Genomic DNA, 16,063 nt, shown 5'->3' with positions numbered 1-16,063 from the left:
TTTGTGACTCTTGCCAAATTACTGAACTTGTTGCCCCTTTCTGTAAAATGGGGATAATAACCCCTGCCCTGTTAACCTAACAGGAAGATCAGCTGCAATAAGATGATAAATCTTTGAAAGATTTAAGCCTTACAACATATCAGTTAAGTTTCAGCATCACTAAAGCCCAGCCACATTTCCCCAGGAAAATACCACCCATCCCAGGAGACTCCAGGGAAATTGGGGTGGGTTGGTTCACTGAGAGGGTAAGAGGATGGGGTCTTTGGGGAAGCAGAGGCAGGGGAAAAGGAGTGGGTTGTTTCACTATGTAACTAATGCCAACCGTTCCTGGCCCTATCCTTGTGGGTTCTCTAGCATCTAGAACAAGGACTCCGAGGCGACATGATCTCCCCACTCTCAAACTCCTGGGTCAGAAGAGACGACACTGAGTGAGTCATCCTGGGAGGGCTTTATTCACCTGCCTTGGGCCCAGGTCCTCCCAGCCAGCCTCCCAGCACAAAGGGCTGCTGGGAGCCTCAGAAGGTAAGATGAGAGGTGGGCTTGAAGAATCATGGTCCAAGAATAGAAGGGAAGGAGCTATCTCTTCCAATTCTTGCTTTTTTTCCCCAACAAAACACAATGTTCTTGGGCGAAAACCCTTTTCTCTGTGGCCCCCACCCCTGCTGCCCAAAGTCCTGTCCCAGGAGGAGGCCCTGGTTAGTGGGGGGGTGGAGGTGGGGAGAGTCCCCAGGGGATGTCCCATCGCAACACATCCGGGGCACAGGGACGCCACTGCCTTCGCTGTCCTCCATCACAGCTTCTTGTTCTTGTGTAACTTGTTCTGCCTCCAGATATTCTGCTTCCGCAGCAGCCGCCAGTACTCCCGGCTTTCAGGGTCCAGCTCCTCCAGGGTCTTGGGCGGCCCCAGGTTCATCTCAAAGAGCCTAAAGAAGAAAAGGGAGCCATTCCCCTGATCCACAACCTTCCATGGCTTCCCATGATCTACAGTATAGAGGGCCAAGTTCCCATCTAAGTATGGTCATTACATTTTTAAATACAATAAAGCTTTATCTAAAAAAATATAAAAAACATTCTTAGCTTACAGCCTTACAAAAATACAAGTAGCAGCTGTATTTGGCCCCAGGATTTTCATTTGCTAATCCCTGGTTTATAGGATAAAGACAAGATACCTGAGCCAAGTATCTGAAGTCTTCCCTCGTCAATTCTTGCTGGTCAATACCACCTGAACCAAGCCAGCCTCCTTACCATTCCCTACACAGGCCAGGACAATGTCTGCTCTTTTCCCCTATCCAAATCCTCTGAGGCCCAATTCGAGTCCCATCTGCTATTTCAACAAACAGTCATTAAGCACCTACTATGTGCAATTCACTTGGCCAGGTGCTAGGAATACAAAGACAAAAAAAACAAACCAAGAGAAAAAAAAACCCAACACCAAACCAAAACCAGTCCCTGACCTCAAGGAGCTTACAGTCCACTGAGGGGATACAACATGCAAACAAATGAGGGGCTACCGAGTAATTAGAGGAAAGAGAAATCATTAATGAGTGGGATCAGGCAAAGCCTGATGGAAGAAACTTCCCTATTCCCTTAGGGAATATCCCTGTCCTTCGTCATTCAGGTTTACAATCACAGAGTCACACTTGACTATCCCCTCTCCTCCACCTCCCACAGCCATCTGGTTGCTGGGTCTGGCCCATTCTGCCTCGGTAACATCTCTCGTATCCACCCTCTTCTGTCTACTTCCATGGGCCTCACCCTGGTCCAGGCTTTCATCCTTTCTTGACCAGACTATTTCAAGACCTACCTTATCAGACTCCTGTTTCTCCTGCTTCCAATCTACCTTCCAAACAGTTAGCAAAATAATCTTCCTAAAGAAGCATGACTACGTCACTCCCCTGCTCAATAAATCTGAATGGCTCCCAATTGCTTCTACAATAAAATACAAACTCCTCAGCTTGCCACTGAAAGCCCTTGCCAATCTAGCTCCAGCCTACCCTTCCCAGGCTCAGTGGACATCACTCCCCTTCACTCCCTTTACATTCTAGCCAAACTGGCCTCTCTCCATGTTCCTAGCATTCCGTTTCCCCTCTCTCTACCTCTACATGGCCTACCTGTCCCTTCAGCCTGCCGTGTACTCATCTCCCCCCTTTAGAATCTCTAGCTTCCCTCAAGGCTCAGCTCAGGAGCTACCTCTTACACAAAGCCTTTCCATTTTGAACTGGATTAAAAATGACCTTTGAAGGAAACAATTTTTAAAAATTCAATAAACATTTATTAAGCACCTATTACTATATGATTCTAAGAGGTGGGAGAATACACTGCAGGTATGGGGGAAGAGTATGCAAAGGCTGAGTTTGGGAAATAACATCCCCCCACCCCCACTTTCTCTCCTTTGAGCTGCAACAGCTTCCAGGTACCAAGGAATATACATTTCCCTGAGGTTTTTATGTGGGGCAGGAGGTAAGAAAGGAGGAAGCTATGCCTCAGGTGGCTCCCTTCAACTCACCAGTCAGGATACTCTGAGTCAGGCTTCAGGACCACTTCAGAGCCCTGCTTGTAGATGTTGACTCCCATGGCATGGGTGGTAAGCATGACTGGGTCCTTGCACACCTCTGGGTCCTTCAGGGCCTCTGCAGGTAAAGCTTTGCCTTTGCCTCCCTTCATGACTGGGAAGAGAATGACAGCTCAGCTCAGCACTGTGCCAGAACATCCCAGGGCAGAGATTGAGAAGCATTTATTAAGCTCCTACTATGTGCCAGGCACTGTGCTAAGTGCTGCAAAGGTTAGTCAAACCCCCCACCCTCAATATTCACTCAGCAAGCATGACATGCATGATGATGACAGCAAACATTTATGCAGCAGTGCCATAGTACCATTTGTTAAGCTCCTACTATGTGCCAGGAACTGTGCTAAGTGCTACAAAGGTTAGAAAAAGTTAGTCAAACCCCCCACCTCCAATATTCACTCAGCGAGCATGAGGTATATGATAATGATAGCAAACATTTATGTAGTAGTGCCATAGTGCCACTTAGTAAGCCCCTACTATGTGCTGGGTAACATGCTAAGAGTTTTACAATAATTATTTCACTCGATCTTCACAACAACCATTGGAGGTAGGTGCTATTATTATACAATTGAGAAAAGTGAGGCAAACCAAGGTTTAAGTAATTTGCCCAGGATCATACAGCCGGAACTAAACTCAGGTCTTCCTGACCCCAGGTCTGGTGCTCTATATACACTACCTACTTGTCCTGGGGTGATTCATTAGCCTTTTCTGGGCTTCTACAAATAGGACTATATGATTTCTAAAGTCACTTCAAGTTCTATTTGATAGGTCCTAAGGTTCCCTCCAGTTCTGATATTCTATATTAATATATTATTATATTATATTAATATAGATCCCTCACAGCTATGACATTGGGCAGTTAAGTGGCGAAGTGGATAGAGCAAGCTGCTCCTAGAGTCAGGAGAACCTGAGTTCAAATCTGGCCTCAGACACTTATTAGCCGTGTGACCCTGGGCAACTCACTTAACCTTATTTGCCTCAGTTTCCTCATCTGTAAAATGAGTTGGAGAAAAAAATGACAAATCACTCCAGTATCTTTGCCAAGAAAATTCCAAGTGGGGTTGTGAAGAGTAGGGCGTGACTGAAACAACTCAACACTCTGATGATTCAATCAAGTCTAGCCTGAATCTCTCCACTTAGTTTATAGAGGCACAAAGAACCATGGATTTGGGAATTAGGACATCTGAGTTTGAATCCTAGCTCTTTTACTTGTGTGACCCTGGGTGGGCCATTACACTTTTTCTGAAATCAGCTTCTTTTGTAAAATAAGATCATTGGCCTAAAAGTCTCTTTTGGGGGCTTCAAAATCCTTTTCAAAGTCTGGGTACCAACAAGCTACCATGATTGGTTACAGAAATGGAAGCTTCCTTTTTCTCCTTCTCATCTCTTGCTTTGCATCACTTTCCCCCCACCCCTATCCACATACACAGAGTAGGAGCTTAACAAATGCTTGAAGACTGAAAGGAGGTAACAGGCATTTATTAAGCACCTACTGTGTGCCAGGCACTGCGTTATGCGCCTCACAAAGATCATCTCAAATGATCGATTAGTAAATGTCCTTCCTTAGGCCAGATGACCCCAAAAGCCTTTTTCTCTTCTAACAGTCAAAACCTCTATTGGGAGAAAAGAGGTAGGAGAGGAATGGGGCGTGGGAATAGTCAAATACCACCTAAGGCGGGGCCTTCTCAGAGCCCAGTGCCCCCTCAGTCCCTTTCCACAAGCCTAGGCCCACAAGAAGCGCCTGCGCATTGAGCTGACGGTCCCGGCATCCTCAGCGTGCCCGGTCCCGGTCCCACGTCGGTGCAAAGTTGACGCTGGTCCCCGAGCTTTGTTTTGCCCAGTCCGGGCTAACTCACCCGGCCTCTTAGCGTACCCCCGAAAAGAGAAGCTACAAGGGGCGGCGGGATCCCGTAGCGAGGATCCCCACAAGCTCCTCCAGCTACGGGGAACTCCAAAGATAAAGCGCGCCGCCATGATTTCCTCAGATGGCGCGAACTATGTTCGTCATCAAGGAATGCCCAAAACTGAGGTGGCCGCACGGCATTTTGGGAAGTGTAGTCCCTGCCAAGAAACTCGAGTAGTTCCCAGGTTACAGAGTTGGGAGGGGCCTGAGGGCTGTGTAGTCCAACCTCTAACTTAAAAAAAAAAAAAAGTGTTAATCGGACAGAAATCTTCAATAGCTCCTAAGTAAATTTCACATTCATCTGTTTGGCATTCAAGGCCTTCCAGAGTCTGGTAATTTACACCACCTTCCCAGCTTTATTACCTTTTCCCCCTTCGCCACGATCCAAGGAAACTGACCTATTCCAACCTATAGTCTTCAGTTCTCCGTATTTTTATTCACTCTATGCCTCCTGCCTAGAATGCTTTCCCTCTCCCTTTGCCTCTTGATCACAGGGTTTAGCACCAGAGGTTACTTTACAGATCAGCAAAAAGCTACCCCGGGAACTTAGGTGACTGCTGAAGTCTTTCTTATCTCTTAAGGGAGCACCTCTTCCAGGAAGTCTTCCTTGTGAAGTACCGATCTTTTGAGTACTCTGTTACGTCCCTCCAACGTCACATGAATGAAAAGCCTTTATTAAGTAGTGAAATGCCAAGTACTGTATTTGCTCTCCTCGAAAACTCTTGCATTGTTCTCTGCTATAGTTATCCAGCAGAGGGCCGGCCTCCGAAGTCAGGATCACGAGATTAAGTCTGGTCTCTGACGTGGTATGTGACAACGGGGAATTCTCTTAAGTTCTCAAAGCCGGAGAAAGGCCCTGAATTTTGTAAAGAGCAGGAGCTGGTGATCTGATGGATAGTTTCTACCCCTAGAACACCCTACACCAGGGAAATCAAAATCAGTCTGCTCTTGCCCCTCCTCCCCACTCCCCAAGATATCTGTGTATGGAGAAGTATGTAGAGGCAGCTAGGTGACACAGCAGATGGAACACTGGACCTCAGTTCAAATCCAGCTTCAGACACTTACTAAGCTCTGTAACCCTGGGCAAGCCACTTATCTATCCCTCTTGCTCAGTTTCCTCATTTGTAAAATTCTGGGCACTCTGCCCAAAGGGAATGTAAATCTCAATCTCTGAAACTTTTTTTTTTAACTCCAAATCACTGTTTCTCTAATTGATTGGCCAACAATATGTCCCAGGCCAAGCCCTACTTGGTCATTGTTTGGGTCAGAGTGGATGTAAATAGTAATTGTTTCTCTTTTGGCAAGAAACTCCGAGGATCTTCCCTTCTTGTTTTTTTTTTTTTTTTTTTACTAAAGGGGCCATCCCTTGGATCAATTCTTAAACCCCTCTTAATCACTGAATGGGTGTTGCCTTAGCTGAAGTGAGACCTGGGAAAGACTTTAGCTTAAAAAAGTCAATGTATCTCACTATATCCTGGGCCATCTCCAGTCGTCCTGATCTATATCTGGTCACTGGGATCCTGATGGCTCCAGAGGAGAAAGTGAGGCTGGTGACTCCGTACAGTCCTCCCTCACTTAAATCCATTTCACATCATGGCATCACCTCCTTGATGTCACGGTCCTCTTCCCGAACGAAGGACAAACAGCAGCAACCTCCAAGATTGTTCTTAGGATCAAATGAGAAAATATTCGCAAATTGCTTTACAGATCTTAAGAGTGCTATATAAATGCCAATTATTAGCTATTGAAGAATAAAAATGTGAAGACATGGCATGGAACTGAAGCATTTCAAATCTGACATTTGAACAAACTCTTGAGAGTAGAAAAATGGTTTCATTTCATAAAAAAGTAGTTTTTGTACTTTGTCCCAAGTTTCAGAGGCTCTCCTTCTGGTGAATGACTATAACACAAAATAAGGTACTTAAAGGTCGGTGCTTAACAAGTTCCAAAACATTGGGTGTGATCAGTGAATTAGGAGTCAGTGTACCTGGGTTTCCAGTCCCATCTCTGTAGCTATATTGCAGTAGGGCTTGGGGTGTCGGGGAAAGAACTCTAGATTTTAAGGGGGAATATCTTTTCAAAAAGTTACCCCTATTTTGGAAACTCCGTAAGCGAGCCATACCTAACCTTTGTTTTGGAGGTGCTGAAAGTTACCAAGAGGCACCCCGAAACTTAGGTTTCTCATCTGCAAAACGGGATAGTAATACCCGCGGTATTCATATACCATAATCGGCGCTTTATAAAGTCGAAAGGCTATTATCCCAGCCCTGACTTTCTCGCGTTCACTTCCCCTGGAGAGCTCCACTTAGCCACGCCCTCTAACTTATCAGGAACTACATTTCCCAGCAAGCCCTTGGGGCAGCGCCGGCGCAGTGTGGCGTGGGGACCTGGCCTGACTGGGGCGGGGCTGGGAGCGGCGGCGGCGGCTGCGACCCAGAGTCCGGGCCCAGCTGGGAGCTTAGCGCGCTGGCTCCGGGACCGAAGCCCAAGACGCTTCGGAACCCCGGCCTCGCAGGAACGTGCCGCTGCTCGGGAGTAATTGTGGGGACAGAATGCGGTCCAGTCGGGTCTGAGACCTTAATCAGGTTTGGGATATTGGGGCCGGGGTGTCAGGGAAAGGAGAGGGGGCAGTGGAAGGGGTTGGGCAGGTGGGAGCGTGTTGGGGAGGGGCCCGGGGAAAATCGAAGGGGAAAGTCGGGGTGGAGGGGAAGGACTCACCTCGGTTCTCTCTTCTGATACTTAGTAGCTGTTTGACCCCCGAGAGAGTCCCTTTGACCACTCAGCCTCAGTTTCCTCATCTGTAAAATTGGGGCAGCTGGGTGGCGCAGTGGTTAAGAGTGCCAGCCCTGGAGTCAGGGTGACCTGAGTTCAAATTCGGTCTCAGACACTTACTAGAAGTGTGACCGCAGGCAAGTCTCTTAACCCTACTTGTCTCAATTTCCTGGTCTATAAAATGAGCTAGAAAAGGAAACGGCAAACCACTCCAGTGTCTTTGCTGAAAAAAACCCAAATGGGGTCATGAAGAGTCAGACACAACTGAACAAGAACTGCAAAAGAGGGATAGTAAAAGTACTGCTTCTATCACCTGCTTCCTGGGATGGTTACAAGATCTGATGAGGACTTTTGCAAACCTGGAGAACTATGTGAATGCCAGTCACTGGTAGCTAGCTAGGCATTTCTGTTGGGCTTTAGAGTTTGCAAAGCACTTTATAAATGTTATGGCACTGGATCGTCACAACAGCCCTGGGAGGTAGGTGCTGTTATTAACTTCATTTCAGAGATGCAGTGATTTACCTATGGTCATACAGCTAAGTGTCTCAGGCTGGATTTGAACTCCCAACTCCAAGGCCGGTACTCTGTCCACCACACCATCTAGCTGCCTTATTATTCCTTCTGTTATTTGCTATTACTTCTGTTATTAACCCAACCTTCATATTTTACAGATGGGTCAACTGAGGCACAGAGATTTAACTTTTGCAAGGTCATAGAGCCTAGGACTCAACTCACCCTGCTCCTTGAAGATGCTAGTGTGAGAACATGGCCTCTGATGTGTGTTTCTCAGAGCCTCCAGCCATGGACCTGGAGGAGTCAGAGGCCTCTGTTCTTCTCCCTTCTTTTGGTTCCCCACCCTCAGTTGCTACTCCCTCGGGACCTACTGGCCTTTGGGACCCAGCAGTCCCTGAGGCAGCTTTAGCTAATGACCTCGAAGGGACAGGGCCTAAGAATTTGGGGAGTCTGAACCTGATGGACCTGGATGAAGACCCTAGTGGACAGGAACTTCAGGACCTGGTGGATAGGTTCCAGGCCCTGCCTTCAGACTTGCCAGAAGCACCTTCCCAGGGTGGACACCCCTGTCCCCTCCACATCGCCACTGGCCATGGCTTGGCCACTTCCGAAGCCCCAGAAAATCATGGACTTTTGTCATCTGAAGCCAGGCGTGAAGACCTGCTCAGTCTCCTGTGCAGTGAGGGTGGAGCTCCTCTCACCCAAACAGAGCCCCCAGGCCCTGAAGGCCCCCAAGACCCCATCCCTTGCCTTCTCCAGCCCCCGAAGGACTGTGCTGAGAGGACAGAGGAGGGGTCTGTGGATGGAGAGTGCAGTTCTAGTAGCTCCCCAGAGCCCTGGCTGGGACCAAAGCCTCTGGCCCATTCTGAGGAGCTGTCCCCCGATGCTGGCACCACCCAGGTAAATAGGATTTTCCCATCTCCTTCAGCAAAATCTCGGAGCCAAACCAGGAGACCTTGTGGCTAAGCTTCCTCCTTTCTCATGTTTCCTTCCAGACCCCTGAAGCCTTAGCATCGTATCCTGCCTTCCAAGAAGGTGAGCGTCCTTCTCCTTCTCCGTTTTACCAATTTGGGGTGTGAGGGGGGTGTCAAAGGGGAAGGACAAGGGCCTATCTCTGCTTCTGAGATGGCCAAGCTAGAAGGTAGGTAGGTCCTCTGCAGACCTGGAGGGGAATGGAGAGTTCTAGACTGGGAGGTCTAGATCACTCAAAATAGACTTTAGTGAGGCTAAACTAGAACCCATCACAGTTCTCTAGTTGAGTTCTGCAAGCTACTTTGGGCTTCTAGAGTAGTGAATAGATCAGACTGTTCACTGGTATCTGGAGTCATAGGTGATATGGGTTGTACTTAAAGACTTTGGAGGGGTGGGGTGACAGGTTTGGGATCTCCTTAGCTTCATGGCGCTATGACTACCCCAGGGGCTCCCAGAGAGAGAGCTGGGAACTGAAAGTGAAGGCTACAAAGACTCACCTACTTGACTCTTGTCCCTGCCTTTCCTGTTCCTGTGTCTTAGTGGCAGGACCCTGTGACCCAGAAGACCTGCTGGATGGAGTCATTTTTGGAGCCAAGTATCTGGGCTCCACCCAGCTTGTTTCAGAGCGGAACCCATCGCCAAGTGCCCGCATGGCCCAGGCTCAAGAGGCTGTAGACCGGATCAAGGTAAGGCCAGGAAGAATGGGGAGGGAGAGATATCTGGCTCCCATGCTTTGAGATTGTACACATCTTTGGGGAAGATCATGGGGGGAGTCTGGGGTCTTGTCCCATTAGAGCCCTGCCCCTGAATTGAGTCAATAGGGCAGGTGTCACCCAGTGAATCACTTGGTTTGTTTCCCTCCATCACTGACTGATAAGAGTAGAGTTACTCCGTCCCAAGTGACATTTTCTCCACCCCCATTCTACAGTCTTGCCTAAAGTTGAACAGGTAACAAGTGGGGGAGCTGGGATGCCAGTGATGCAGATCCAATGCTCTTTTCCCTCTGCTTCTAATTTGGTTTATGTCAGAGGCCAGGAACATCTGGGGCCCCCTGAGAGAGTAGAAGATGAGCTGTGGCTGTAGCCGGGGCTGCCTGGCTCCCAAGAAGCAAGGAGGGAAGCTGGGATGAAGGAGGGCTTGGTCCAGTGCAGCCTGCCCCAGGAGCTTAGAGTTCTCTTCAGGCATGTGGCCCTCACTCCTGTCCTTATCTGTAGGCTCCGGAGGGAGAGACCCAGCCCATGACTGAGGTTGACCTCTTCATCTCCACAAAGAGGATCAAAGTCTTGACAGCTGACTCCCAGGTACTGGCCCAGGAGCATGGGGGAGGGAGAAATAGGGTGGGAGAGTGAATAGAGAAATAGAGAGGGAGAGTGAGGCCAGGCCATGGATGGCTTCCATGTGCTGGGTGGAGAAGCTTGGACTTAAGTCTGGCAAGTCACTTAAACCCTCTGGGCCACCTTCCTGATGAGAGTGGAGTTACCCTGTCCACACCCCCATACTCATACCCTGTCACCACATCCATACTCTCCACCCCTCCCCTTCTATAGAGTAGGACCCTGAAGCTTAAGGGGGTTAAACGTCTTGCTTAAAGTTGAATGGGTAACAAGTGGGAGAGCTGGGGTTCCAGCAATGCACATCCAGTGCTCTTTTCCCTCTGCCTCTAATTTGGTTTGTCAGAGGGAGTTGGACTGCAATGCCCCCTGAGGTCCCTTTACAGTTCTAACACTTTGAACATACGGCTCTGTGGGCAATGTGGAGCCATTGTAGTTTCTTGAACAGGGAGTGATTGAAAATAATGGGCTGGGCTGGGCTGGGCTGGGCTGGGCTGGGCTGGGCATCAAAGGAGGAAATGGGAAAAGAGGTCATCATAACTTGCTTCCATAGTGGCTGAAAGTCTGCAAAGTCCTTTCCTTGCAACAGCCTTGCATGGTCAGTAGTACCCATGTCATCCTGTTTTTTTAGACTGAGGCAGCTAGCAGTGGATACAGCCCTGGGCCTAGAGTCAGGAAGACTGAGTTCAAATCTAGCTTTGGACACTTACTGGCTGTGTGACTCTGGGCAAGTCATTCAAACTTTCTGCTTCAATTTCCTCACCTGTAAAATGAGATAAGGCCAGCACCTACCTCCCCTTTGGGAGGTCCCAAAAAGATAATGTGTAGTGATATAAAAATGCATTGATAATTATTGAAGCAGATAACATAAACGTTAGCTGTGATTGTTACTAAAAGATGAGGAAGCTGTGGCTCAGAGGATAAATGACTTAGATAGAGGTGAAGGAACTTGACCCACAGTCACACAGCTATCTATGTCCTAGTCAGCATTCAAATTCAGGACTTCTGGAGGCCCAGCCTGCCCCAGGAACTTCCTGCAGGGAAGTCCAGAGATCTTCCCAGTAAGTACACCCTGCTCTGAATCCCTTCTCTCTGGCTTTCGGCCCCACCAGGAGGCTATGATGGATCACTCACTGCAGACCATCTCCTACATCGCTGACATTGGCAATGTCGTGGTGCTGATGGCCCGGAGGCGTCTGACGCGGCAGCCTGGCTCGCAGGAGCGACGTCTGTACAAGATGATCTGCCACGTCTTCCACTCAGCAGACGTGAGCTGCCCACTGGAGGAGGGCAGGGACGGGCACCAGGCTTTTCTGAGGGTTCCACAGGGTCAGCGTGGGACTCAGCAGGGACCTTGAAGGGCGTCTTGCCCTGGACCTGCCCCATTTACTTCTCTCAAAGCCCCAGGTCAGGCCCTTGTCCCCAGTGGAGAGTCTGTCTTGGAAGAGAGATGATTCCAAGGACTCATGGACAAGTGTGGCTGCCCGGTGGTTGGGAAATGCCCAGGGATGGAAGCTTAAGGAGAAGGGCAGGCTCTTAGTGCCATTTATGCCCCACAGGCCCAGCTGATTGCCCAGGCCATTGGACAGGCCTTTGGTGTGGCCTATGGTCAGTTCCTTCGGGCCAGTGGCATTGATCCTAGCCAGCTGAGTGCCCAGGAAGACCGTGGGAGGCCGAACGAGGGGGATCTGCACAATGGAGACCTGGCCCACTTCTCAAATCAGGAGAACTGCAGGGATGTGAGTCACAGTGAAGCCTTCTCCTCCCCAGCCACCTGTCCTCCCCCCAGCCCTTTTCCTCCATAGCCTACTCTCCCAAGATTTTCCCCTTCCTTTTTTTTGTCTCACAACTTCCATGCCAAGGTCCTTGGGCCTCCTGAGTGCCCTCCTAAGTCCTCTCTGACCTACTACTGCTCCTGATTTCATCTTCCATTGACCTTTAAACTCATCAGTACATCACGCTGCTCTCAGGTCATCTTGAGAAAGCAGTGAGGCGCCTCCATCCTTCAGGGCTTCATGTTGCTTTATCTGTGGAATAAGGGACGAGAGGAGGGCTTGGACAGGATGATCTCCAAGGCCCTCAGCTCAAGCAATGGATGATTTAGGGTCTGAGCTTCCTCTCAGCTCTGACAGTTTATGTTTCAGAATCTAGAACTTTAGTGCTATATAAAGTACAAAATGTGTTCTGTCCATGATCTCATTCCCTCCCCCGCTGTCCCAAGTACTAATATCCCCAGGGTTAGACGGCTAGTAATGGGCAGAGTTGGGATTCACCCTGGGGTCTTCTGAGACTAAATCCAGCGCTCTGTCCATTGTGCTATAGCTGCTTCTAGAAGGCCATTTCATTTCCTTTTTCCCCTTCAGGGCAGCGTGGTGTGTCGGTGAGAGCCCTGGATTTGGAGGCAGAGGATATGTTTTCAAATCTGGACTCCTAGACCACCTGTATGATCTGGGACATGCCCATTAACCGCTTTGAGCCTTGATTTACATGACTGTAAAATGAGAGGGTTGGATTAGGCATTTGAGGTCTCTTCTAGCTCTAAATCTGTGATCTGTAGCATTATTGTAAGAGAAGTATATGAGGAAGTGATTATCTTAGGTCATAAAAGATTAAATGCAGAAGGAAAGCCTTTCTCTTCCCCCCTGAACTCATTCAGTTTCTTGTCCCTCCTGGTCTCTAATCCTATCTGTTGCCCAGTGGGGATGGAGGGGTGTATGGCTCTGTGCCTCACACCTTCTCTTCTCTCCTGACAGGTATGTATTGAGAAACAGCGAGGAGAATGCCTGGGTGTGGCCCTGGTAGAATCTGGCTGGGGTTCCCTGCTGCCCACAGCTGTCATCGCCAACCTGCTACATGGTGGTCCAGCTGAGCGCTCTGGGCTGTTGAGCATCGGGGACCGGCTCACCGCAGTCAATGGCACCAGCCTGGTGGGGCTGCCCCTGGCCTCCTGCCAGGCCATAGTCCGAGTAAGTGCCCCTTAGGGAGACTGCTCTAGACTCTGAAGCTGATCCCTGAGCCCATATCCCATTGGGCTGAGGGCTGGGAAGGATCTTAGAAGTGATTTAGACCAACTCCCTCATTTTTCTGATGGGTAAAGCCCCAAGAGAGGAGATGACTAACCCCACATTACATGGTAAAGCCAAGATTAGAAACCAGGTCCCTTAGTATCTAGTTCTCTCTTCTTCCCCCATACTGCTCTCGGGGTCTAATCCTGGTCCCTGCCCTTCTCCTCAATAGGAACTAAAGTCTCAGACTTCGGTAACACTGAGTATTGTGCACTGCCCACCTGTCACCACAGCCATCATCCGCCGACCTCACGCTCGAGAGCAGCTGGGCTTCTGTGTGGAAAATGGCATTGTGAGTTCAGGGGCCAAAGGCCGGGATTGCTTGTGCCATGAGGAGGTGGGTGTTTGAGAAGGGTCCTGGGAGGACCAGGGCAGATTGGGAGGCTTACTGTGTCTTCTGGGAAGAAACAAGTACTGGAAGTACTGGAAGGGCTTCAGTGGAGGATTGGCCCTCACCTCTGGGACATTAGAGGATATAGGAATGTTAGCTGGGAAGGGATCTGGATCTTGGCCTGTGGTTAGGGCCCCATAACAGCCAGTCATGGTTTCATTCCTCAGATCTGCAGCTTGATGCGTGGAGGCATCGCAGAGCGTGGGGGAGTCCGTGTTGGACACCGAATCATTGAGATCAATGGGCGGAGTGTGGTGGCCACACCCCATGATAGGATCATTCAGCTGCTCACTGAGGCCCACAGTGAGGTTGGCACCTTTCTCTCAATGCTCTCCATGCCTTCTGATTGGGATTGGGTGGTAAGCTTTTCTTTAGGCACCTGAGCCTTGAGACTCCAGCCTCTTCTCTCCTACCAGGTCCATATTAAGATGATGCCAGCCTCCACCTACCGCCTCCTCACCGGCCAGGAGCAGCCCATCTATCTGTGACCTGGGAGGGGGGCCCAGCTTGGCCCCCCAGAATGATTACTCCAGCATCCATACTCTCAGACTCGGGAAGAAATGATCCCCAAAGCCTGCCTCTACTGGGAATCCTCATGGCCAAGACTTCCCCTGGGCTTGCCTAATGTTGGTGCCTTATGGTCTTATGTGCCACCTTGGGCCTCAGTCGTCAGGGCTGGAGCTGCTACAATCCTGGGCACCAGGGACCTCTTCTCTATCTGGCCTGGGCTCAGTTTGCCTATCTCATTCTACCCACCCACCAAAGAGATATGCCCCTTTCTGAAGAGGGTGGGGGGAGGGGCCACAGAAACAGCTGTCACCCACCACTGGGGTGGTTGTTTTTAAACCTATCATTTTAGCTGGTAAAGATTAAACCAAGTAGTGAAAAGAGATGGAGTGCAGTAGTAGACAAGGCATTGGGTTTGGAGTGAGGCTGTGAGTTCCATGTCATATTGGGGCCCTGGGGAGCAGGCAGGTTTGAAGGCACAGAGGCTCTATCTCTTGATCTAGTCCTGGCCTAAGGGGATTTGGAGCAAAGAGGGGCTGGTTCCTTGACACTACCACAAGCCCGGGGTAGGGCTTAAGCTTTTATAAGCTTAGAGGGACTTGTAGATCCTTTCATTTAATTCATTTTACAGGTGTAGAAACTGAGAGATTTTAAATAACTTCTTCAAGGTCATGCACAATGTGTATACATATACTGGGCATTTGAACCCCATCATACAGGGGCTGTAGCATACAGATTATTCTGTGACACCTTCCTCCATTCCCACACACTTTGACAGTCTGGTGAAGCCAATGGACTCCTCAGAATATTTTTAAATGAACATAGACAAAAGACATAGGATTACAAAGCAAACCAATTCTATTGAAGTACAGTTATCCAAGTATTTTTAAAAAAAGTTCACAGGCACCCAGGTTTCTTTAAAAACCCCTGTTCTAAGCTAACAACCCAGAATGGTAAGTCCAGACCCTGACACAATTTGAATGACCCTTAAGTTTCCCTACCCATAAAACTAAGAGTTTTCTCTGTGGTCCAATCCAGGTCCTGGGTTCTGGGTCCTGAGAGAGCAGGAACACATCGTTCTACTGGGACAACTCAGGGCAGGGCTATACTGGAGGGGCTCATAGGGATGTTTTGTGATGTTGACAACCAAGCCCAGAGATGGGGGTACAGGGGAAGGAATAGGATGAGCTGTCTTGCAGTATCAAAGTGGGGGTGGCATAATAAAAATCCAACTTCCTTTAGTAGGAATAGGCAGGTCTGGAAATGGCCTTCCCAAATGAGGAGGTAGAAGCCAGAGTAAGTCCCCTTTCTTGAGGCTGCTGGAGTAAGGCAGGTAGGAGGAGCTTTCAGATTCCCTGAGGTGATCTTGGCTTTGGATTGGTACAGCCTCCATGGTCAAAGGTCAGTGGCAGGGCCCCAGTCATAGCCATCATCCTCATCTGATTCATAGTTCCGGGCTCGGGTGAATTTTTTTCTCAAGGCTTCTTGCTCATAGGTTCTGGGGAGGGCAAGAAATATCCTGGTGGTTATGTGACCATATGACAGTCCCTCTTTGGGTCTAAAATTTCTAAGCTATGGGATTCTAAAGATGGAGTTGTTTGGAAATTCCCATTTTTCCTGGAGAGAAGGCCTGCATACAGTGGGGAGACCAGTATGATGAATAGAAAGAACATTGGGATTTGGAGTACAAGTGTTACTTATGACCTGTGTGCCTTTGGGCAAGTCACGTCCCAGCTTTAGATTTTCTCACCTTTAGAAAGAGATGTCTCATTTTAGCCTTAAATTCACCCTGCCCCTATAGCAATAGGTTCCCCAGAGGGCCCTCAACAGCCACTGTTCCCCTCCCTTCTGCCCATTGCTAGAAATGGTCTTACCTCATGCTATCTTGTCTCCACTGTCCCTGAGTAGGAGGATCCCTGGCCTGTAGAGAGTCACTCAAGGTTAATTGGGAAAGACAGCAAGTTTGCAGTGGAGATTAAGTTGGGGAAATATGGGATACCTCTCCCCCCCACCCCTCCAAGAAACACAAGTTGCTAACAAATT

At 49.1% G+C, this 16,063-nt stretch overlaps 3 protein-coding genes across 3 annotated transcripts in view; 1 reads left to right on the top strand and 2 right to left on the bottom strand.

Moving 5' to 3' along the window:
• Positions 1–431: 431 nt before the first annotated feature.
• MRPL54 (mitochondrial ribosomal protein L54) lies at positions 432–4,550 on the bottom strand. The gene is made up of 3 exons (XM_036739639.1): positions 4,423–4,550; positions 2,507–2,666; positions 432–923 (listed from the first exon to the last, which is right to left on the bottom strand). Exons 1-3 carry the CDS (start codon positions 4,538–4,540, stop codon positions 791–793), a joined length of 411 nt encoding a protein of 136 aa, XP_036595534.1. The 5' UTR covers positions 4,541–4,550; the 3' UTR covers positions 432–790.
• Positions 4,551–6,867: 2,317 nt separating this feature from the next.
• On the top strand, positions 6,868–14,405 carry APBA3 (amyloid beta precursor protein binding family A member 3). Its single transcript, XM_036760523.1, has 11 exons — positions 6,868–7,054; positions 7,913–8,654; positions 8,750–8,789; positions 9,267–9,412; positions 9,941–10,027; positions 11,170–11,325; positions 11,617–11,796; positions 12,811–13,023; positions 13,295–13,414; positions 13,681–13,821; positions 13,930–14,405. Exons 2-11 carry the CDS (start codon positions 8,007–8,009, stop codon positions 13,999–14,001), a joined length of 1,803 nt encoding a protein of 600 aa, XP_036616418.1. The 5' UTR covers positions 6,868–7,054; positions 7,913–8,006; the 3' UTR covers positions 14,002–14,405.
• A 455-nt stretch (positions 14,406–14,860) lies between these two features.
• Positions 14,861–16,063, bottom strand: part of TJP3 (tight junction protein 3) — a 51,797-nt gene continuing 50,594 nt past the window's right edge. Inside the window, exons 20-21 of the mRNA XM_036760514.1 lie at positions 15,895–15,941; positions 14,861–15,518 (exon numbers count right to left, since the gene is read on the bottom strand). Coding sequence (XP_036616409.1) covers positions 15,416–15,518; positions 15,895–15,941 — 150 coding nt within the window. The 3' untranslated portion in view covers positions 14,861–15,415. The remainder of the gene's footprint in view (positions 15,519–15,894; positions 15,942–16,063) is intronic.

The sequence above is a fragment of the Trichosurus vulpecula genome, chromosome 1 (assembly GCF_011100635.1).
Source record: "Trichosurus vulpecula isolate mTriVul1 chromosome 1, mTriVul1.pri, whole genome shotgun sequence".
NCBI lineage: Eukaryota > Metazoa > Chordata > Mammalia > Diprotodontia > Phalangeridae > Trichosurus > Trichosurus vulpecula.
Note: the sequence above shows the minus strand (reverse complement) of the source record. Positions and strands in the feature narration are given on the sequence as shown.

Excerpts from the sequence above, each read along its gene's own strand:
- APBA3 (XM_036760523.1), top strand. The coding sequence starts at position 8,007 with ATGGCCTCTGATGTGTGTTTCTCAGAGCCTCCAGCCATGGACCTGGAG. Across the intron at positions 11,326-11,616 it reads ACGTCTTCCACTCAGCAGAC|GCCCAGCTGATTGCCCAGGC; the intron begins GTGAGCTGCCCA and ends TATGCCCCACAG. Across the intron at positions 13,415-13,680 it reads TCTGTGTGGAAAATGGCATT|ATCTGCAGCTTGATGCGTGG; the intron begins GTGAGTTCAGGG and ends TTCATTCCTCAG.
- MRPL54 (XM_036739639.1), bottom strand. The coding sequence starts at position 4,540 with ATGGCGGCGCGCTTTATCTTTGGAGTTCCCCGTAGCTGGAGGAGCTTG. Across the intron at positions 2,667-4,422 it reads GGGGTACGCTAAGAGGCCGG|TCATGAAGGGAGGCAAAGGC; the intron begins GTGAGTTAGCCC and ends TTCTCTTCCCAG. Across the intron at positions 924-2,506 it reads GACTCAGAGTATCCTGACTG|GCTCTTTGAGATGAACCTGG; the intron begins GTGAGTTGAAGG and ends TTTCTTCTTTAG.